This window comes from Haplochromis burtoni, unplaced genomic scaffold (assembly GCF_018398535.1).
Source record: "Haplochromis burtoni strain Fernald_Lab_line unplaced genomic scaffold, NCSU_Asbu1 Contig_473, whole genome shotgun sequence".
In the NCBI taxonomy this organism is placed as follows: Eukaryota; Metazoa; Chordata; class Actinopteri; order Cichliformes; family Cichlidae; genus Haplochromis; species Haplochromis burtoni.
In genome coordinates this window covers 98,746-121,245 of record NW_024582834.1, presented here as the reverse complement: position 1 = coordinate 121,245, position 22,500 = coordinate 98,746, and the positions used below count along the sequence as shown (strand labels likewise).

Below are 22,500 nucleotides of genomic sequence, written 5' to 3'. Positions count from 1 at the left end.
AGGGGAAGAAAGCGGAGAAAGGGAAGGGGAGAGGGAAGGAGGAAAGGATAGAGGGGAGGGGAGAGGAGGTAGGGGAAGAGGATGAAGCAGGAAGAGAGGGAGGGGAAAGGGGGGAGAAGGTAGAACGGTGGGGAGGGAGGAGGAGGGAGAAGGAGGGGGAGAGGAGGAGAGGAGAAAGGAAGAGGAGGAGAAGAGACGGGGAGGAGAGGCAGGAAGGGAGGAGAAAGAGGGGGAGGAGGGGGAGAGGAGAGGGAGTAGAAGAGGAGGGGAAAGGGAAGAGGGGGAGGGGAGGAGGAAAGGGGATCAGGGAACGGGGAGGAGAGAAGGGAGGCGGGATAGGGAAGGGGGGGGGAGAGGGAGGAGAATCAGAGAAAGAGGGGAGAGAAGAGAGAAGAGGAGGGAGGAGGGGGGGGGAGAGAAGAGGAAGGGAAGAGGCAGAGAGAAGCGAGGAGAGAGGGGGGGGGAAAGGAAGAGGGTAGGGAGGAGGGGGGGAAGAGAGGAGGAGGGTTAAGAGGAAGAGAGGAAGAAGAGGTTGAGAGGGGGGAGGAGAGAGGGGAAAGGAAGAGAAGGAGGGGAGAGAGAGGAGGGAGGGGGAGAGGAGGAGCGGGGGGGGTAGAAGGAGGGAACCTAAGAGAGGGGGGAGAGAGAGAGAAGAGGGAAAAGAGGGAGAGAGGGAGGGAGAGGGGAGGGAAGGAGGGAAAGGAGAGAGGAGAGGGTAGAAAGAAGGAGGGGGGAGGAGGAGAGGGGGGAGAGAGGGAGAGAAGGGAGAGTAGGGGGGGGAGAGGAGGAAAGAGGGAAGGGGGACCGAGAGGACAAGAGGAGGAGGGGGAAGAAAAGACAGGAGGTAGGGGGGGCGGTTTCAGAGGGAGAGAGGGGAGGGGAAAGAGGAGGGGAGGGGAGAGGGGTAGAGAGAGGGAGAGGAAGGGAATAGAGAGAGAGGGGAGAGAGAGATAGAGGAGGGAAGAGGAGGAGAGGTAGGGGGAAGAGGAGAAAGAAGAGGAGAAAGGAGGAAAGGAAGATAGAAGAGAAGGAGGAAGGGGAAGAAAAGAGAGAGAGAGTAGGAAGGGGTAGGAGTAGAGGGGGGAAGAAGAAGGCTAGGGAAAGGGAGAGAGAGAGGAGAGGAGAAGAAAGGAGGGTAGGAAAAGGAGAGAGAGAGAAGGAAGGAAAGGAAGGAGGAGGGAGGAGAGGGGGAGGGGAGGGGGGGGGGGGAAAGGAGGGAGGGAGAGGGGAGGAGAGGGAGAGGGGGAGAGAAGAAGGGAGAGGGAAGGGGAAGGGGAGAGGAGAGGAGAGGGAGGGGAGGGGAGTCAGAGGAGGAGGAGGTAGGAAAGAGAGGGGAAGTAGAGAAGGGAAGAAGGGGAAGGGGGAGAAAGGGGGGAGAAGAAGGGGGAAGAGGGGAGAGAAGAAACCGAGAGGAGAGGAGAAGAAAGAGAGAAGAGAAGGGAGTGGAAGAGAGGAGAGGAGAGAGAGGGAGGGGAGGGGGAAAAGAGAGGAGAGAGGGAAAGACAGAGGGAGATAGGGACAGGATCGGAGAGGATAGAGAAAAGTAGAAGAGGGAAGAAGAAGGAGAGGAGGGGGAGAGATAGGGAGGAAAGAGGGGGGGGGCAGGTAGGGAGGGGGGAGAGGCGGGAGAAGGGGGGGGAGATTGAGGGAGAGGAAGGGGGAGGAGAGGGGGAGGAAGGAAGGGGGAGGAGGAGAAGAGAGAGGGAGAAGGGAGACGAGGAAAGAGGGAGGAGGGGGAGAAGGGGGGGAGAGGAGAAAGGAGAGAAGGAAGGGGACGGAGAGGAAGGAGGAGGAGGAGGAGAGGAGGGGGTAGGGAGAAGGGGAAGAGGGGAGAGGACTTCTGATATAAGGAACCTTGAAGAGAGAAGCGGATATGGATAGTAGAGAGAGAGGTATGAAGAAGGGGAGGGAAGAGAGAAAGATGAGGGTGGGGGGGGGAGAGGGAAGATAGAAGGAAAGAGGGGGGAGGGGAGGGGAAGAGGGGAGGGAGGGTAGAGAGGGGGGGGAGACTTAGGAGGGAAGGGGACTAGAAAGGTGAGGGGAGAGAGGGAGAGGAGGAGAGGGTGAGGAGGGGGAGAAGAAGGGAGGAGGGAGTAGGGGAGGAGAAGGGGTAGGGGGGAGGAGGGTAGAAGAGAAGAAAGGAGCAGGAGGAGAAGAGGGGGGGGAGGGAGGGGAAGAGAGAGGGGCGGAGCAGATGAGGGAGAGGGAGAAGAGAGGAGAGAGGGAGAGGAGGGAGAGGAGGGAGGGGGAGAGGGAGAGCGCTAGGGAGAGGGGAGGAGGGGAAGAAAGAGAGAAGGAGAGGGAGAGGAGGAGAGAGGGGGAGAGGGAGGAGAGAGAGGGGAGAGAGGAGTAGGAGGGGGGGGAAGGCAGAAGGCAGTAGAAAAGGGGGAGGGAGGGGGGTAGAAGAAGGAGAAGGGGGAGGAGAAGGGAAAAAGGAGGGTAGGGAGAAGAGAGAGGGAGAGGAATAGGAGGGGAGAAGAGAAGGGAGAGGGAGAAAAGAGAAGGAAGAGGGAAGGGGAGAGGAAAAGAAAGAGGAAGGGAGGGGAGGAGAGAAGGGGATAGGGGAGGTAGCGAGAAGCGAGGAGGGAGAGTAAGAGGGAAGAGAGGGGGGAGAGAAAAATATAGGGCAAGAAGGAGAGAGGGGGAGGGGGAGGGGGATGGGGGACCAGGGGGGAAGAGAGGAGGGAGGGGAGGCAGGGGGGGGAAGCAGGGAGGGGGGAGAAGGGAGGAGAGAGGGGGAGGGAGGGGGAGAGGGGGGATAGAGGGGGAGGAGGGAGAGGGGGAGGAAGGGGAAAGGGAGAGGGGGGGAAGCGAGAGGAGAGGAGTAGGGAGGAGGGGGAGGGGGGGGGATAGAAGGAGAAGAGGAGGGGAAAATTTAGGGGAGACTGAAGTAAGAAGAAGGAGGAAGGAAGAGGAAGGGGGGGGAAAGGAGGAGACGAAGAGGGGTAGAGGGAGGGGGGGGGAAGCAGAAGAAGGGGGCGAGGGAAGTAGCACGAGGAGAAGAAAGAGGGAAAGAGGAGGAGGGAGAGGGGGAGATGAGAGGGGAGGGCAGGGGAGTAGAGGAGAGGGGAGAAGGGGAGGAGAGGAGAGGGAAGGAAGACGGAGGAGGGAGAGGGGAAGGGGGAGGGAGAGGGTGAGGAGAAGAGGAGAGAGGCTATAAAGGTGAGAGGTGGAGGTAGGGGAGATAGGGCGTAGGGAAGGGAAGGAGAGAGGGAATTAGGAAAGGAAGGGAGAGGGAGAAGAGGAGAGGGGGGACGGAGTAGAGGGAGGGGAGAGAGAGAGAAGGGGGGGCAGGGAGAGGGGAGAGAGAAGGGGAGGAGAAGAGGGGGGGAGAGGAATAGGAAGTAGAGGAGAGAAAAGGGGGAGAGGGAGAGGACCTTAGGGGTAGCGAAAGAGAAAGGAGGAGGGGGGGAGAGGAGAGGGAGGGAAAGGGGGACATAGAGAAGTGGAGGGGGGGGAGGGAGGAAGGGGAGAAGGGAGGGGGGCAGAGTAGGAGAGGGAGGAGGAGGAGGAAGAGAGGATTGAGAGGGGGGGAAAGGAAGGTAGGAGAGGGAAGGAGAAGGAGGGGAGAGTTAGGAAAGAGGGAGAGGAGGAGAGGGGCAGAAGAGGAGAGAGAGAGAGAGCGAGGGAGAGAGAGAGAGAGAGGGAGAGAGAGAGAGAGAGAGAGAGAGAGAGAGAGAGAGAGAGAGAGAGAGAGAGACAGAGAGAGAGACAGAGAGAGAGAGAGAGAGAGACAGAGAGAGAGAGAGAGAGACAGAGAGAGAGAGAGAGAGAGAGAGAGAGAGAGAGAGAGACAGAGAGAGAGAGAGATAGAGAGAGAGAGAGAGAGAGAGAGAGACAGAGAGAGGGAGAGAGAGAGAGAGAGAGAGAGAGAGAGAGGAGAGAAGAGAGAGAGAGGAGATGGAGACAGAGAGAGAGGGAGAGGGAGAGAGAGAGAGAGAGAGAGAGAGAGAGAGAGACAGAGAGAGGGAGAGGGGAAGGGAGGAAGGGGAGGAGGGAGGGAGAGGGGGATGAGAAAGGGAGGGCGAGAAGAGGAGTAGGAGGTAGGGGGGAGGAGGGAGAAGAGGGGAGGGAAGGAGGAGAGGGAAGGAGTAGAGGGGAAAGGAGGGGGAGTAGTAGGGAAAAGAGGGAGGAGGAGAGAGGGGACAAAGGAGAAGAGGGGAGAGAGGAGGAAGGGGGTAGGGGAGAAGGAGGGTAGAGAGGTAAGGAGGAGGGGAGGAGGGGAAGGAGGAGAAGGAAGGAAGGAGGAGGTAGTAGAGGGGAGGAGGAGAGAAGAGAGGAGGTGGAGGGAGGGGGAGGGGTAGGAGGAATCAGAGTGAGAGGGGGAGGAATCAGAGGGGGAGGAGGAGGAGGGGGGGGGGAAGGGGAGGAGAGGGGGGGGAGAAGAAAAGGAGGAGTTAAGGAGGAAAGGGAGGGGAGGGTAGAAGGGGGAAAGGGTAGATAGAGAGGGGGTAGAGGGGGGGAGGGAGGAGGAGGAAGGAGAGAGGAAGGGAGGCGAGGAATAGGAAGGGAGTAGGAGAGGGGGGGAGGAGAAACGCCGCTGAGGAGGCGGGGGCGGGAGTGAAGGGGAGAGAGAAAGAGGGAAAGAGAGAGAGAGAAAGAGGGAAAGAGAGAGAGAGAGAGAGAGAGAGAGAGGGAGAGAGAGGAGAGGGAGAGAGAGGAGAGAGATAGAGAGAGAGAGAGAGAGTGAGAGGGAGAGTGAGAGAGAGAGAGTGAGAGGGAAAGAGAGAGGAGGGGAGGGAGGAGAGGAGGAAGGGGAGAAGAGAAGGGGGGGAGGGAGGAGGGGGGGGAAGGGGAGAGAGAGGGGGTAGGAGAGGAAGAGGGGGGAGGAGAGGAGGGTAGGGAGGGGGGGAGAAGAGGAGGTAGAGAGAGGGAAGAGGGGGGGAGAAGGGCAGAGGAACAGGGGGGGGTAGACCTAGTAGGGAGAGGGGGGAGAAGGGGAGAACGGGGGGAGAGAACGGAGGGGAGGAGGAAGGAGAATAGGAGAGGAGGGAGGAGTAAGTCAGAGGGGGGGAAGAGAAGGGGAGAGAGAGGCAGAGATAGAGAGGTGGAACAGGGAGGAAGGGAAGAATAGAGGGGAAGGAAAGGAAGGGAAGAGGAGAGGGGGTAGGGAGAAAGGGAGGGGAGGAAGGGAGGGGAAGGGAGGGAGGGAGAAAGAGAGAAAGGAAGGAGAAGAGGGGGGAGAGGGGGAGAGGGGGAGAAGATCAGAGAAGGGAAGAGGGAGGGAGGAGAGAGGCATAGGGGGGAGACGGGGGGAGGAAGGGGCGGGAGGGGGAGGGACAGAGGGAGAGAGGAAGGATAGAGAGAGAGAAGGAGAGAGAGAGAGAGAGGGGGAGAGAGAAGAGGGGGAGAGAGGGAGAGAGGAGAGGGAGAGGAGAGAGAGGAAAGAGAGAGAGGGAAGAGAGAGGGAAGAAGGGGAAAGAAGTAGGGGCGGGAAGAGCAGTAGGGAGGGAGGGGAGAGGGAGGAGGAGAGAGGGGGAAAGGAGAGGGAGAGGGGAGAAAGGTAAGGAGGGGGACAAGAGAGGGGGAATTAGAGAAGGGACAGGGGGAGGGATAGAGGGGGAAGGAGAAGGAGGAAGGGGGAGAGAGGAAGGGCGAAAGAGTATGAGGGGGGAGGAAGGGGAGAGAAGGGGGGAGGGAGGGGGAGGGAGAAGAAGAAAGAAAGCAGAGGAGGGGGATAGGGGAGGGGATAGAGGACGAGGGGGAGAACAGAGAGGGAGAGGAAGGGGGAGGGAAGAGGGAGGAGGGTAGGGGGGAGGGAGGAAGGGGAGAGGAAGGACAGGGAGGAGGGACGAGAAAGGAAGGAGAAGGGAAGGAGGAGGGGGGGAAGGAGGACGGCGGGAACGAGGACGTGGGGACGGCGGGGAAGAGTAGAGGGGAAGAAGAGAAAAGGGTAGGGAGAGGGAGGGGAGAGAAAGAGGAGCGGGGAGGAGAGGAGGGGAGGAGCGAGGGGGAAGGGGAGAGGAGGAGGGGAGGAAGAAGGGCCAGGGAGGAGGGGGTAAGCAGAGGGACTAGCCGGAGGGGGAGGAATCAGAGTGAGAGGGGGAGGAATCAGAGGGGGAGGAGGAGGAGGGGGGGGGGCGAAAAAGGAGAGGGAGGGAGCGAAGGGGAGAGGAGGTAGAGGGAGGGAAGGAGAGAAAGGGGAGGAAGAGGAAGGAGAAAAGAGAGGGAGGATAGAGAGCAGAAGAGATAGGGGAAGACAGAAGAGAGGGGCGAGGGAGGAGGGGAGGAGGGGAGAAGGGGAGTAGGGAGAGGGGAGAGAGAGAGAGGAAGAGGGGGAGGGGGAGAAAGGGGGAAGGGGAGTAGGAGCGAGAGGCGGGAAGAGGAGGGGAGAGGAGGAGGGGAGGGGGGGGGGGCAGGGGGAGGAGAAGAAAGGGGGGGGGAGCAAGGGATAGGAAGGAGGGGAAGGGAAGGGGAGAGAGAGGGGGGGTAGGAGGAGGAAAGGAGAGAGAAGAGGAAGGGGACGAGGAGGGAGGGTGAAGGAGAAAGAGGAAGGGAGAAAAGAGAGGGGACGAGAAAGGAGGGAGAAGGGAGAGAGGGAGGGGGATGCAGAGAGAGAGGGGGGAAGGAGACAGAAGCAGGGAAGGAGATAGAAAAGCAGAGAGGGAGGGGGGAAAAAGAGGTAGGAGGTAGGAAGGAGGGGGAGAGGGAGTGGGGGGGGAAGAGGAAGGGGGAGGTGAACGGGAAAGGGTAGGGGAAGAGGAGGGCAGAGGAGAGGAGACAAGAGGAGGAGGAGATGAGAAGAGAGGAGACGAGAGGAGAGGGGACGAGAGAGGAGAAAGAGGAGAGGAGAGAGAGAGGGGGAGAGGAGAGGAGAGGGGAGGAGAGGAGAGGAGAGGAAGAGGAGAGGAGAGGGGAGGAGACAAGAGGAGGAGGAGAAAGAGGAGAGGAGAGGAGAAGAGAGGAGAGGAGAGGGGAGGAGACTAGAGGAGAGGAGAGGAGACGAGAGGAGAGGAGAGAGAGGAGACGAGAGAAAAGTGAACCTCCTAGAAGGGGTAGGGGGGAGAAGGGGGTGAGAGAGAGCGAGAGAGAGAGAGAGAGAGAGAGAGAGAGGGAGAGAGAGAGAGAGCGAGAGAGAGAGAGAGAGAGAGAGAGAGAGAGAGAGAGAGAGAGAGAGAGAGAGAGAGAGAGAGAGAGAGAGAGAGACAGAGAGAGAGAGAGAGCGAAGAGAGAGAGAGGGAGAGAGAAAGAGACGAGAGAGAGAGGAGAGAGAGAGAGAGAGAGAGAGAGAGAGAGAGAGAGAGAGAGAGAGAGAGGGAGAGGGAGAGAGAGAGAGAGAGAGAGAGAGAGAGAGAGACAGAGAGAGAGAGACAGAGAGGGAGAGAGAGAGAGAGAGAGAGAGAGAGAGACAGAGAGAGAGAGAGAGAGAGAGAGAGAGAGGGAGAGAGAGAGAGAGAGACAGAGAAAGAGGAAGGTGTGTGTGTGTGTGTGTGTAAGGGATAGAGAAAAGGGGAGAATGAGGGAAAGAAGGAGGAGGAAGGAGGGAGGTAGAAGACCCTAGGGAGGGAAGTGAAGGGAAGGGATAGTAGGAGAAGGGAGGAGATAGAGGAAGAGAGGAGGGGGGAGAGGGGAGGAGACAAGAGGAGAGGAGAGGAGAGGAGAAGAGGAGAGGAGACGAGACGAGAGGAGAGGAGAGAGGAGAGGAGATGAGGAGAGGGGAGGAGAGGAGAGGAGAGGGGAGGAGAGGAGAGGAGAGAGGAGAGGAGAGGAGACGAGAGGAGAGGAGACGAGAGGAGGAGGGGAGGAGAAGAGGAGAGGAGAGAGGAGCGAGGGGGAGGAGAGAGAGAGAGAGAGAGAGAGAGAGAGAGAGAGAGAGAGAGAGGGGGAGGAGAGAGGGGGGGGGGGGGAGGGGAGGGGGGGAGGAGGAGGAGGAAGGAGGGAAGGAAAGTAGGACGAAGGAGAGGAGTAGTAGGAGGGATAGAGGAAGACTGGAGAGGATGGGGAGGGTCGGAAGAGGGAATAGGGCTAGGAGAGACGGAGGAGGGGAGGGAGGTAGAGGAGGGGAAGGGGAGGGAGAGGAGGAGGGAGGAGCCCGAGGAGGTAGAGAGGGGGGGGGTAGAGGAGGGAATAGAAGAGAAAAGGAGGGGGAGGAGGGGAGTGAGAGAGAGGGGGCTAGGGAGGGGAGCGAGGGAGGATGAGGGATAGAGGGGGAGGGGAGGGAAGGATAGAGGGCGGAGAGGAAGAGGAAGGGGAAAAAGGGAAGAAATAAGAAGGGGGATAGCGAGGGAGAGAGAGAAGGAAGAAGAAAGGAGAGGAGAGTGGGAGTAGGGGGGGAAGAGAAGATAGAGAGAAGGGGGAGGAGAGGAGGGGGAGAGAAGCGAGAAGAGGAAAGAAGGGAAGGACGAGGGAAGGGGAGGAGGGACTGAGGGAGGGGGGGAAGAGGTAGGAGAAAGATGAGGGAGAGGGGGGGAGAAGGGGGAGGGGGAGGGGGAGAGGGAGGAGGGGAAAGAGGGGTAGAGGAAGAACTAGGGGGGAAGAGAGGGGAAGGGGTAGAGGAGGGGGGTAGGTGGGAGGGGGGGAGGAGGGGGAGGAGCGGGAGAGGGGGAGGGAAGGGGGGAAGAGATAGAGGAAGAGGGTAGCAAGGGGAGAAGGAGAGAGGGAGGAGGCGGAGGGGAGAAAGAGGGGAAGGCGAGGAGGAAGAGGGAAGGGATAGGTAGGACCACATAGTGGGAGAGAGGAGGAAGAGGGGGGTAGAGATAGATAGGGGAGGGTAGAGGAGAGAGGAGGAGGAGGTGAAGGGAGGAGGAGGGAGAGGGACCAGGGAGGAAGAGGAGTAGGGCAAGGGAGGTGAGGAGAAGACGGAGAGGAGGGAATGAAGGGTAGGAAGTAGAGGTAGGGGGGAAGAGAGGGGGAGAATAGAAGAAGGAGGGGACGAGGAAAGGGAGAGGGGAAAGGGGAGAAGAAAAGGGAAGGGAAGGAGAGGAGGAAGACGGGGACTGAGGAACGGAGAGGGGGGAAGTGGGGGGAGGACTGAACAAAGGGAGGAGGAAGAGAGGGGGGAGGAAGGGTTAGAGGAAGACGACGAGGGGTAGGAAGAAGAGGACGGGAAGACATGATAGGGGGGGAGGGGAGGGAGGGGGGGGAGGGAGGGAGGAAGGAGGAAAAGAGGAGAGAGGGGAGAGAGGAAGAGGGGAGGGGGAGGGAAAAGAGGGGAGGGAGGGAAGAGGCAGAAGGGGGAGGGAATGGGGGGACAGGGAGGAGAGAGAAAGAAGTAGGGGAGGAGGGGTAGGGGAGAGGAGGGAGGGATGAGAGAGAAGGGAAGGAAGAAGGGAGTGAGAGAAGCAGAAGGGGGAGGAAAGAGGGGAGGGAGGGGGAAGGGAGGAGAGAATAGGAGAGAAATGGAGGCGGGAGTAAGAAGTAGGAGGAGGAAGGGGAGAAGAGGAGGGAGGAGGGAGAAGAAGGGGGGAGAGGTAGGGAGAGGAGGGAAAAGGGGGGGGGGGACGCAGATTAGAAGGAGAAGAGGGGGTAGGGAGGAGGAGAGGGAGAAGGAGAGGAGAAAGGGGAGAGGAAAGGGAGAGAAAAAGAGGGTAGAGGAGGGGTAGACGCGGGGAGCAGGAGAAAGGAAAGGGGAAAGGGAGGAGGGAGAGGAGTAGAAAAAGAGGGGGGGGAGAAACCAGGAGAGGGAGAGGGGAAGGAAAGAAGGTAAGAGGGGTGAAGGGGGAGGACAGAGAGAAAAGAGGGAGAGAGCAGGAGGGGGAGGGGGAGGAGGGAGGGAGGGGAAGTAGGAAATTAGTAGAAGAGGAAAGAGGAGGGGAGGGAGGGGAGGGGAGGGGAGGGGAGGGAGAGGGAAGGGGGAGGGAGAGAGGAGGGAGAAGGGGTAGAAGGAAAAAAGGGGGGGGAAGGAGAGGAGGGTAGGAAGGGAGAGGGAGAGGAAGCAAGGAATAGAAGGGAAGGGGGGAGGGGGAGGAGGGGGAGGGAGAAAGAGGGGGGAGAAAGGAGGGAAGACCAGGAAGGAGGAGGGAATAAGGAGGGGGACGGGGAGGGGAGAGGAAGGGGGGACAGAAAAGAGGAGAATAAAGGGAGGAGGAGGAGGAGTAGAGAGAGGGGGAAGTAGGAGGTAGGGGAGAGGAAGAGGGAGGGGGGAGGGAAAGGAGAGGGAAGAGAGAGGGGCAGAAGGAGTTGGAGGAGGGAGGAGGAGGTAGGGGAAGGGAGTAGAGGGTAGGAGGAGAGTAGAGGAAGGGAGGAAGGGAGGAAGAGGGGATAGAGAGGGAAGAAGAAGGGAAAGTAAAGAAGAAGAGAAAAAGGGGAGGGAGAGGGGGAAGAGGGGGAGGGAAGAGAGAGGGACAAGGGAGGAATAGGAGGGGGAGGGAGAGGATGGAGGGAAGAAGGGAGGGAAGGAGGATGGAGGGAAGAAGGAGGAGGGAAGGAGGAGGGAGGGAAGGAGGAGGGAGGAGGATGAAGATGGAGGAGGTGGGGGGAGGGAAAGAGGGGAGAGAGTAGGGGAGGGAGGGGGAGGAGAGGATAGGGAAGGAGGAGGGAGGGAACAGAGAGAGGGAGAGGATGAGAGGGGGGGGGGAGGAGAGGATAGGAGGGGGGGGAGGAGCGAAAGAGAGAGGAAAGGTAGCAGAGGGGAGGAAGAGAGGAGGAGGGGGGAAAGGGAAGGAAGAGTGAGGAGGGGGAGACAGGAAGGGAGGAGAGGGGTAGGGAAGAAAGAGGTAGAGAGGGGGGAGAGGGGAGAGGAGGGGAGGGAAGAGAGAAGGACGGCGGGGGGAAGAAGAGGGGCTAGGAAAGGGAAGAGAAGAAGAGGGGAGAGAGGGTAGAGAGAAGGGGAGGGAGGGGGGAGGGAGAGAAGAGGGGAGAATCAGGGGAGGAGAGGGGGAGAGGAAGGGGGAGAGGACCAGGGGAGACAAGGAAGGAGGGAGATAGCAGAGGGGGGAGAGAGGTATATTATGTGTTGTTGGGAAAAGTGGATAGGCGAGGAGCAAGGAGAGGAGAGAGAAGGAAAAGGAGAGGGGAGGGGGAGGCAGGGGCCTAGGGAGAGGAAGGGGGGGGGGGAGGAGAGGAAATAAGGAGGGAGGGGAGAGAGAGGGCGAGAGGTAGGAAGGGGGAAGGGGAGAGTAGGGGGGCTAGGGAGGTAGGGCAGGGAAGGAGAAAAGTTTAAAAACATGTTTAAAAATAGAGTATTAGAAAAATATATAAATCAAGAATGAAAAGAGCAAAAAAACCAAAACTCTTGGTTCTTTTGCTTTGATGTAGTTACTTGTATGATGGAAAGTTGTTTTTTTTGTTTGTTTGTTTGTTTTCTTGTTTGTTTTGTTTTTGCTTTGTTTTATTCTTTGCTTCGAGCCCTGAGGAGCTGCATGCAAAAAGATCTTTTGTTAAAAGGGTTGGCGTAATAAGCAAACGCTTCAGCCAATACCTTTTGATTAGCCTTGTCTCATGCTTTCTTGCTTTGTGGTAGATCTTTGTTCTGTCTTCACTGAGATATTTGAATGCTAATCAATAAAAAATCAAATCAATAACTTGACAAAATCTGACCCAGAAGAGGAGTTTGGTGGACAAAGGTCACACAAATTGTATAATATTGAGATAAAATGATAAAGCCAAAGGTGAGATTCACTGAGCCGTTTTATTGTTCTGCAGAGACACTTTTCTGTCCATTATTCACACGGTAACTGAGGAGCAGGAGGAGACATTATTTCAGAGGAGATTGTGTTTCAGATGTGATCAGATTCTGAATTAGTGCATTAATCCCTGGCACTCATCTTGTAAGTGGTGATTATGGACACATCTGTACACATAAAACCTCCCTGTTTTAGGAGCTCTTTGCAGGACCATCGATATTCGAAGTAGATTTAGTTGACAGACATTTCAATAAATTCCTCCCAAGTCTGCACTACAGTACAGGCAGAGATGATGTTGACTTTAAATTAGCTGGTTGGAGGAAGCATGCAAGTGCAACGCATTAATTGCAACTAATATTCTAACCACAGGCTCTGATTTTATGTCAGAAAGTAACCTTAATCTCCTTTGATATTTCTTAATGAGACAAGTATGAAGCTATAAAGATGTAGTCTGTGCTCTTCGACCATAATGCAGAGACACAAAATGGGAACATGTGGCAAGTCCTGACATTGGTCTCTTTCCCTCTGTCTCTCTCATGCAAACATGCAGAGTGGCTGGCAGTGTGATCTGAGACCGATTCAGGCTTTCCATTTGTCATCTGAAGTGGATGCAGTCTGCGCCATTAAATTATTTAAATAGAGTTTTCTAACTCTGAGCTGTGACAGTGTTCTCTAATGTCGCTAACATTTTCTAATATAGCAACTCACAGCCATCACACAGTAAACTCTGTACTCTTAAAATGAGCAGGGCAGTGCATTTTCCTCCACCTTCTCTTTACGGATCCTCGTTAAAAAGACAGAAGAGCTTTTTAAACCTGCTCATCTCTCACAGCTCTTTGTGTTATTAAAGTTTAATTTTGTTGTGGAAAGTCGTAGAACGCACTTCCTTGGCTTTAAATTGAAACTGTATTTTCCTAAACTTGTAGGTTAAAGACTGCAGCCTTAGCTGTTAATTCTAATGATCCAACACCCCAAAACATGGATATATGTGACATATGTCCATACGGATCGCCGGCTATGCCAGCAGGTGTTTGTGGTGCTGGTTTCTTCTCCTAAACAAAAGCTTCTGTTAACTGTTGTGCATGCTCAGACTTGATGGCATGAAACTGCAGAAAAGCATATTGTCTGTAGGCTAATATGAATTTCATATGGATGGAATAGGAAAACAGTATTTGAGTAATGAGCTTTTGGTGATCGCTCTGACCTTTATCAGTCCCCGTAATCATCATCCATTTGCACAACCCTAATGTGACATGTTTTAGATATGCAAAAAGTTTCAAACTTGAGCATAAACTTGTCTGAGGTTATTAAGTTTACTGGTTCTGAACAGCCGGGTCACTTCCCCAAAGAAAAGGGACACAGGCAGACAGAACTTTGGGTTTTCTGTGAAGGTTCTCAGTCATCCAGATCATCGTAGTCTAAGAAAAAAGCGTCTGGACTTCTTTAAGTTTCTTGAAGACGTTTCATCCGAGAAGTTTCTTCAGTACTGAGAGTGTCTGGTGGAGAGTCCCAGATTGGGAGTGTCCCCAATAGGGTCATGGACCCCCTATTGATCCTCTACCTAACGAGTCACTCTCAGCCAAGGTTTTGGGTGAACCCATAGTGAGACCTTGCCACACCCTGTTATCTGATTTACTGATCAAACGGCCCAGGATGAGCAATAGACAGTTGTTTTGTTTTGTTTTTAAATGCATAGAATCCAGGAAATAAAGTCTCTTAAAATAACCTGTGAATGTCACCAGCCCACCTGCTCGAGGTGTCCTCCCAGGTGCGCAGCTAAAACCGACATCCCAGCAAGCTTCATGAAATCCAAGTTCTAATAAAACCAATTTTTTTTACTTTAAACTGTTAAACTTATACAAAGTTCTACAAAAATAAAAAGCAGGCCACTATTTATACTTTTTAATTCAAAGTAAACGCCACCATGTCGACTTCCTGCAGTGATGCGACTGCAGTGATGATGTAATTGGTCAGAAAAGACCCAGCAGACAGCAAAGCAGATCAGTGGCAGAGCAGAGAGGACAGAATAATGGGCTTGTCAGTGGGTGACAAACGGTAATGGCAGAATGCTTTTCTTCTACTCTTTTATTTTTGTCTTTTTGGTACAGGCCCCATCAGCTGAGGGCAGTCAGGCTGCGTCTCCAAGCCGCTCAGTGTCTGTGCAGCGGTTAGATTTAATGTCTCAATCAGCTGCTCAATTGGTATGAAATATTCTGGTGGCTGTTGCTTCCAGTAAAGGGGGGAAAAAAGAGATCAGTGTCCCCATTTTTTTCCCCCCCGCTGCAGTCTGCAGCATCTGCTGTCAGAAAGTAGAAAATAAATGGAAGATCTAAATGTCACAAGAATCTTTTCATTAAAGGTGATGGATGTGTGGAGTCTGGGTGCGGCGGCTCTGGTCAAATTAATTACTCACAAAGCCAGTCATGACTCTTGCTGTGTCGCTCAGCTCTCTTTATAAGTTTCCTGTGTCTGCTGATCAAACAAATATGAGAGAAAATTTACTGCAGGCTGAGAAAGATCAAATAAAAGAATTCATTAACTTTTTCTCTACATTTGACTCTTCATATTACTTTCATTATGCATAAACTTTATATTTTACTGTTGTTTCAACTGTTAACAATTATTTTCCAAATATGGGATAATTAAAGTAAATCTTCTTGTTTTGCTCATTTGCTGCCAGTGTCGTCATCAGTTTTATCAATTATTGATGTTTCTCTCACTCATTTAAAAGGCTGTGTTGCACAGAAGCTGGATGTGGATCACAGTGTGGGTCAGGTTAGGTGTGAGTATCTCCTCAAAAAAGTGGTTTAGTTAAAGTGTAAGGGTAATGGGTGTTATAAAACATTCAAACATGGACAGCTGCATAAAAGATGGAGCACAGATCAAGTGTTTGGTTTGATTTGTTTTTCTCGTCTCCGGCTGCAGTTTTGAAAGTGAAAAATCATGTTTGAAAACCTCACATTTAAATACTCGCAGTCTAACACTTACCCTCGTCATGTCTTTGTGGTTTTTCGGGAGTTTGCTGTTTTAAGCTTAAGTTGAGTGAGCGTTTGAATGGAATTACACATCTGAGAGTTGACCCGAAGAAGTTTGAGAAAACAGACTTTTCCTAACACAGTAACTGGGAATGTGTTGATGCATTCTCAATCATCCAGGAAAGTAAATCTCCAAAAAGTTGATTCTGTTCATCTGGACGCAGCATTTTGTGGGAGAAACGTTTCGTCACTCAAGTGACTTCTTCAGTGGACGTTCCTCCCCCAAAACGCTGCGTCCAGATGAACAGAATCAACTTTTTGGAGAGTAACTGGGAATTAGTGCTGTTCGATATAACGATATAATCAGATGACGATATAAAAACATCTGTCGTTTCATTTTACGCTATCGTTTGTTTCGTGGTGTCGCAAAATAAACTGTTTACGGCAATATTTTTTCATGGTTTTGATGGTCACTGTAGTGGCTATATTCATTTCTTAAAGTTCTCTCTTTCTCTTATATTTAATACAACCACACTATGGACGGACAAGCGCCTGTTTTTATGCGTTGTCGTTAGCAACAATGACGGTAAAACCATGGCGTGTCAGCTTGTTTATTTTCCACATAAACCTTTCACAATAAAGCTCAAGATCCTGTTGAGACTTTTCAAAATAAACGGAATCACGTGAAAGATGCAGAGTATTTACGGTTGAGAAGCAAAAAAATAAACCTTAGACTCAAACGTTAGAACAGGCTTTTCCCCGCAGCACGCCGTGTAATAAATACTCACAAAGAAAACGGCGGCCATTACAGCTTATGTCTAAAAATGTGTCTCCCCCCGTCACCTTGTAAATGAGACATATTACCATAAACATGCCATAAGAGTGGCCAGCCAGTGAGCCAGGTGGTATGGAAACACCTGACAGGAAGGTCCAGGTGTAGCTTTACAGCAGCGACTGAACTTTCAGAGTAAGAGCTGAGATTGCCCACTAGTTGGACCAACGTTGTCCTAAACAGTAAAGGTCTAAAACATAAAGAATGCTTTGTAACATACTTCCTCCCACATGGCATTGCAAGCAGCATGTCCATTTACAGGAATGTGGTGCACAGCTGGAAAAAGTCTTTGTCCAGTCAGATAATTCCTCAAGTTACCAAACAGGAGATGCCAAGCACTAGATAACAAACTAGGATCAAAGTAACATTAGCTCATTGATTTTTATGGGTCTGACCTTTTGTCATCTGATTAAAGTGTTTCCTCTAATAGAAAACCAAGAGTGAAGTAAAAGTCTTTAAATAAAGGCTGCCCCCCCCCTCACTACATCCAGCTGCATGCCTGCAAATGTCTCACAATAAAAGCCTTCTGTCCACTCACACATGGAGCATTGGATTTATGTTGGACACCTGGGTTTGGAGGAAGCTAATCGATGTTAGCCAACATTAGTAGTTAATTTTGTGTTTGTTCCTCTGTGTAGAATTGGCTCACTGATGCTTCGTTTGCTTTCATGTTACTTTAGTGAAACTGCGACACCACGAGTGCAGTGCTGGCTGGTTTTGAACAGACTGAAGCTTCACTCGTGGAAATTAGAACAACTGTGTGAAGATTCAATGTTACTATAATTTCTCGTTTTAAATACAGACCTGTTGCATTCTGCAGCTCAGGTGAGTAAAGGTCTCCAAGGAACTGCATTATGCTGAAAAATTCCTTATCAGGAGAGGTTTTTTTCCCAACATGCCCGCGGGTAGCTGTCGGTAGCTGTGGTTAGCTTTCTTAAACAATGACTTTGTGTGTGCCCTTGGCAACTTCATCTGGGAGAGAAGGCACCCGGCAGCACAAATGAAGAAGAACATTCATTAATTCTTTTTAGGGGGGACACTAGACTTTAAATTGATTTTGTGCTTGAATGAAAACAAACTGTGGAGCCCCAAGTGAGATTATTGATGCGATGTTAGCCATTAGTCACCATTACGAAGAAAGCAAAACACTTTGAGTGGAGGTGGAGGTAATCGCCGGATGCCTTTCTGTTTCTGACAAAAACAAGTTTTTCCCCTCTTCATTGTTGCATTTGAGTGATAAGGAGACAGACGCGCCTGGAAATAAATACAATAAGAGCTTACACATCTCACCCAGATCAGAATCTGACACCTTTATCTAAGATAGTGATATTTTCTTGAGAACATTAAGAGAATGAGTTTTTATTAATTCAGTTTTAAACTATTTTCTGCTCCCACTAGTAGAGTTCTTTCAAAAAATTCTGAAAATGGATGAAAAACAACAAGTTTATTACGTCTACACTGGAAAACAGCGTTTGGTAACAGTTTTCATAGAAATCTATACAATCTTCCAACATGTTGTGACTGTATTGATTTAGAAGTACTATTACATGCCCATGCTGCAGTACTGCTTTCTGTGTTGGTGGAATAATTGGCATATACTTATTCACATTGAAAAAACAAAAGTTAGAAATGAGATATGTTTATTTGCTAAAAACAATCATTTTAGCCCATTGCTGGGTGGGGTGTAAGGCAATGTGATGATATATCATATGTCATGTAGATCAGCGGTCCCCAACCCCCGGGCCTCGGACCGGTACCGGTCCGTGAGTCGCTTGGTACCGGGCCGCGAGAGTTGAGGCTCAGGTGTGAAGTGTAGGGTTTTCAGGTTTTTTTTTTTTATTGGTTTTAGCGTTATTTTGTTATCGTTTTTTTCCAATAACTCTGTTTTTCGTGTGTTATGAATAAATCTTCTTTTTTTCGGTACCGGTACTAGTTTTATTTTGTTGTATTTATCCGCGACACCTTAAAGGCCGGTCCATGAAAATATTGTCGGGCACAAACCGGTCCATGGCGCAAAAAAGGTTGGAGACCGCTGATGTAGATGAGAACCTTCTGAGTTCTGCAGTGTAGCTGTGCACCTGCTGTAGTTTGGTTGCTGCACAGTCAGGAGTCATGCAGACACATTTCATGTATTATAGTAATTATTTGGTCTGCACCTAGAAAAGTGTGTGTGTGTGTGTGACCGTAAACAGTAAAGGGAGTAAACAACAGATTTGAATCACTTTAGATGATTAATATGAGGAAATAAAGTCTTAGCATGACATCACACCTTTAGCCTGTGTGACGTAAAGCTGCACAACCACCTGGTTAAAAATCAACATATTTCTTCAGCCATTACAGCATTAAACAAGCCTGAGTCACAGTCAGCGTATCCCAGTTATTACTTGCCCATTTAAAAATAAATAAATAAATAAATTGCTGTCCATAAATTTATTTAAGTGAGCGCGCACACACTAACCAGCTCTAATGTCCTCCTACTATGACATCAGAGTTTCCAGCACATCTAAAAGGAGAGGCTCAGTAAGTCAAGCGCTGTTATAAATCTGTGAATAACTTCTTACATAAAGAGCTTTTTAAGGATAAACCTGATGGAGCGTTTTTAAAAAGTAGAGAATTATTAGTAGAAACGATCTCTGTTATCACAGCAGAGCGGTGCTATCTGATCACACTGCGATCTGTGCATAATGTAGGTGTGTAAAGACCGCAGGAGCTTATTAAAGCCATGAATCAAACGCTCAACGACACTCATGAACTCGCTGATTTCCTCTCGCTTGGGTAAAATTGACAGTGTGGACATTTTTATTCAGTGAACCAGAAACCGTGTCAGTAACTCCTCTGGAATTGTCCATGTAGCTGCTGACTTTTCCATGCACGTGCACTCAAAAGCACACAGTGTGTATATTATAAAATTACTTAGGTTGGGTGAATTTTCCGACTGGTCAATGTAATTATGACAACATTGAGCCATATTACTCGTTATCTACATCCTGGTCTCCGGGGCAGGTTTTGTTAGGTTCGTTAAAATTACAAGCTAACATTGTTTTCATTACAGCAATGGAAATAATTTGGAAATGATGAGGTCTTTTTAAAAAGTCTACACTGAAGTAATCTAAAATGTAGGGATGGGTATCGTTTAGGTTTTATCCGATACCGGTGCCAAATCGGTACTTTTGAAACGGTGCCGGTGCTCAAACAATAATAATGGATTTATATAGCGCTTTTCAAGGCACCCAAAGCGCTTTACAATGCCACTATTCATTCACTCTCACATTCATACACTGGTGGAGGCAGCTACAGTTGTAGCCACAGCTGCCTGGGGCAGACTGACAGAAGCGAGGCTGCCATTTCGCGCCATCGGTCCCTCTGGCCAACACCAGTAGGCAAGTAGGGTAAAGTGTCTTGCCCAAGGACACAACGACCAGGACAGAGAGCCCGGGGATCGAACCGGCGACCTTCCGGTTACAGATGCGATTCACAACCCCCTGAGCCACGGTCGCCCCAAGAATGGAGAACACAAAATTGGTCCAAAAACCTCTCATGTTCAGCTGTTTTTTGTGAAAAGATAACAATGTTAGCCTTTTCTGCAGCTATGGGGCATATATGGTATCGCTCTTAGCTGGAAGCAGTGCTTAAACAATGGAAAAAACACAAACTTTGTCCAAAAACCTCTCATGTTCAGCTGTTTTCCACTTTTTCTTTGGTCATTTTAGCCTTTTTGGCCAGGGTGAAGGGAGCATCTGCCATCAAACAAGAAGACAGCTTCATGTAGCTATGATGATGTTTGCTAGTTCACCTTAAATGCATTAATGTAATAACGTGGTTAGCCTACTCAACATGAATTACACACGAACAACGAACATCGAAGCATGACGTGTTTCCTGCTATCACCTCAAGTGTTTCTTAAGATCCTGCTGTTGTTCTGTTTACTGTTTGTCTGGGTTTTATACTTATTTATATATATTGTCAACAATAGACAGCTGCTATTGTTTTTTGTTTGTTTTTGGGTTTTTTGTCGTCGTTGTTGTTGTTGTTGTTGTTGACATGTCAGCGAGACAGTTCATGCGTCGAAAGAAACAAGATGCTAATCAACACATAAGGCAAATCTAAAATCTAAAATACCCCTAAACTTCGCTCCAAAACAAAGACACACAACCTTGGGTGTTGTTTGTTTGCCTTTTCCTAACATCCAGTTTCCAAACCCTAATATTTGCTTTCCCGACCATTTATTATTAATTTAGCACTCGTTAGCAAGTCTTAAAATATTTCATCTAAGTGATTGGCTTTTTTTAATGGGCTCCATCACATGCCGTGCACTTCCTGTAACATGCATTAAAATCTGGAGGTGCTCTCCTCTCCCTATCTGGTTCAATAGTGTTACATTAAAGCCTCTGCCATCTTTTTTCCACTGACAGAGTTTTAAAAGCCGTAAAGCCATCAGTATCTGAGCAAGTCACTTACTGGTATCACTTTAATGCACATATATTATGATAATCTTGTTCCCTGCTTATTGCTGCCTTAATAATGGAACACTTCATTGATCCCTGAAGGAAAATCCTCTTTATGCCTCCACGTTCATGCTGAGGCTAGAGTGCAGTAACCTGTGACTGTGGGTGATGGATCCACTCAGGGATCTGTGAGCAGGGCAGATGCTTGCTGACATTTGTGTTTGCACCGTTTTTGGTTCAGTGTTTGACTAAAGCTCTGGATAAATACATTTCTGCAGTGGAGGTATCTGTATGGAGGTGTAATGGAGGAATCCTGGGGATTGTATCCTGGAATTTGAATTACAATTAATCCTTTTTTGCCAGGAACAGATCCTGATTTGCATTTATAAATGTTTTACTTAAATCACCAGAAAAACTGAGTTACAAGGAAAACGAGTTTGTGGTAAAGTGAATGATTGTTTTAAACTAAGTGCAAAAAGAAAGCGGTTTAGTGCATCTAAATGCTCTGCCTTAGTTTGAATTATTATGCACTTTGTCAGCACGCAGTAATGCTCGCACGTCTCCTTTTCTGATGTGACTGACTGTAGGAGGATCTTCTCCTTCTACAAAGCTTCTAAATAAGGAGGAAAAATGAATGGATGCAGTCTGTAAAGGGGAGTACATGTAAATTACAGTCACAGAAATATCTTAACAGCTGCCAGTGTTGCTGCAGTTCACTAAAACACTGCTGTAAAACCACAGCATCCCCCATGTTTGAACTCCCAGAGCCCCACTTTACCTTTTCCAAGAAATATTTAATTCAACAACACTCGATTCCAGCAAACCCGTCATCCGCTGCAAGAACAGCAGCAAAGGTCTGAGCAGTCCTGCTGGTGTTTCAGTGCGGTGTCTCTGAAGCTACGTCGAGATTTCAGTCCATTATGGAGTCTGTGCGTGTCGCTCTCACAGTCTAAGACTCATCTGCAGTAAAGTAAATGTTGGACTTGCTGTTTGTTTTACAGGGCGAGATGAGACCATGCAGCCTGCCAAGCCTGCCAAGCCGTCCTTCCTGGAGTACTTTGAGCAGAAGGAGAAGGAGGCGAACATTCATAATGACGGAGGAGGAAAAGGACAAAACAACGCCGATAACCGCAAACTGCCCGGAGAAGGAGATCTTGAAGTGGTGAGCTGGAAACGTGGCGCACACTGTTACACTTTACCGTGAAGCCGTTACCTGGTCCACTGAAGACCTGTAGATGTTACTGAATTCACATCAGTACAAGCACTGAGGTGACAGGAACTATATTTAAAATGGCACCATGAACACGGCACAGGGGTATGATGCCCACCAGCTGCTTCGTTTTCAATAAAAAGTAGAGGTCTTCATTTTGGGAATGTTCCTGGTATCTAAGTGAAATACTGATTAAATACGAGGACAAGTCACACAGGTTTGAAAGTAAGAAAACACTCAAACCATAAATCTGATGGGCGAGGGTAAATATTACCTGTACAAATACTGTGTGTGTATTTAGGAGCGCTGCTGCCGTCTGCAGTCAGATTGCTCTAAAAAGCAACACGAGTAATGGAGATGAGGACGGTGAACCAGCTGCACAATGAGCCGTGTGATTCAGGCTTCTCTCCTAAAATAAAGTTACTAAACTAAACTAGTGAGGATTGAAAACTGCCAGTAGCTCATGAACTTATTATTAATGAACAAAATAAATCAGAAACTACCAAAGTGGATGGAGGAGATGGAGCTAACCCAACTGCACCTTCTCCTTTGGCTTTATGTGCATGCAGGTGAGCCTCTGCAGCTAATCAGAACTCAGATTAAACCATAGAGAAAGGGCAGGAGGGCGGAGGTTAATCACAACATGGATCGGGCTGAATGCTCCTTAGAACCTCTCAGAATATGTCTGATGTCTTCAGATCAACCTGTGGAGATGTCTAATAAACAATGAGTGATGTCTAGACCAAAATACTCAATTTTGCTCTCCAAGGGCCTGATATCCACTTACGAGGACGTTATACTGCTACTGTTCTATCGAAATTTAAAACGAATATCCTCATATGTGGATCTCATTTTTCTCAGAAACAAAAATCAGGTAATTCTTTGTTTTTACATTCATCAAGTGCCAATGAGCCCAAATAGCAAAGAGAAATTAAAAATGCCATGGAAGAGTTCAGATCTTAGGTTAAAGAATTTAAATTCAAAGCTCTAAAAATGGTTAAATTTAGTTTATTTTAGCTTCTGAGTTGCTTCACTTTTCAGAGCCTGATGCCTCAGATGAAATCATGTTAACGAAAAAGCAGAGGTTGTTTGTCTCGCTCAGAGACGCGTGGCTGCTCCTGCTGCTGGAATTAAATATTGACTATGTGACCTTTAACTGCGAGGTGGTTTCTCTTACCTGATCACCCAGCTGCCGTTTCACCTTTAGCTGTTCAGACGACGCATCAGCAGAAAGCAAAACGATAAATAAAACTACAGGTAGGCACCGAATCCTAAAAGCTGAAATTATTAAAAAGAAACAAACAAAACAATAAAGCAAAATTGTATTTTGCAGAATTTATTATCAGTGGTGAAGCTTTGCTTGAATTATGTACAACGCTGAATTTCACAGCGGCTGTTTGAGCCATAAAAGAACAAAGACGTGTGTTCTGCTGAATGTGCGCATGTATGACTTCATAACTTTTGTGTGTGTGTG

At 50.0% G+C, this 22,500-nt stretch overlaps 1 protein-coding gene across 1 annotated transcript in view; it reads left to right on the top strand.

Moving 5' to 3' along the window:
- The window catches only part of LOC102300184 (serine/threonine-protein kinase 4), a 57,716-nt gene that overhangs the window by 24,130 nt on the left and 11,086 nt on the right, over positions 1-22,500 (top strand). Inside the window, exon 10 of the mRNA XM_005946559.3 lies at positions 20,818-20,978. Coding sequence (XP_005946621.1) covers positions 20,818-20,978 — 161 coding nt within the window. The remainder of the gene's footprint in view (positions 1-20,817; positions 20,979-22,500) is intronic.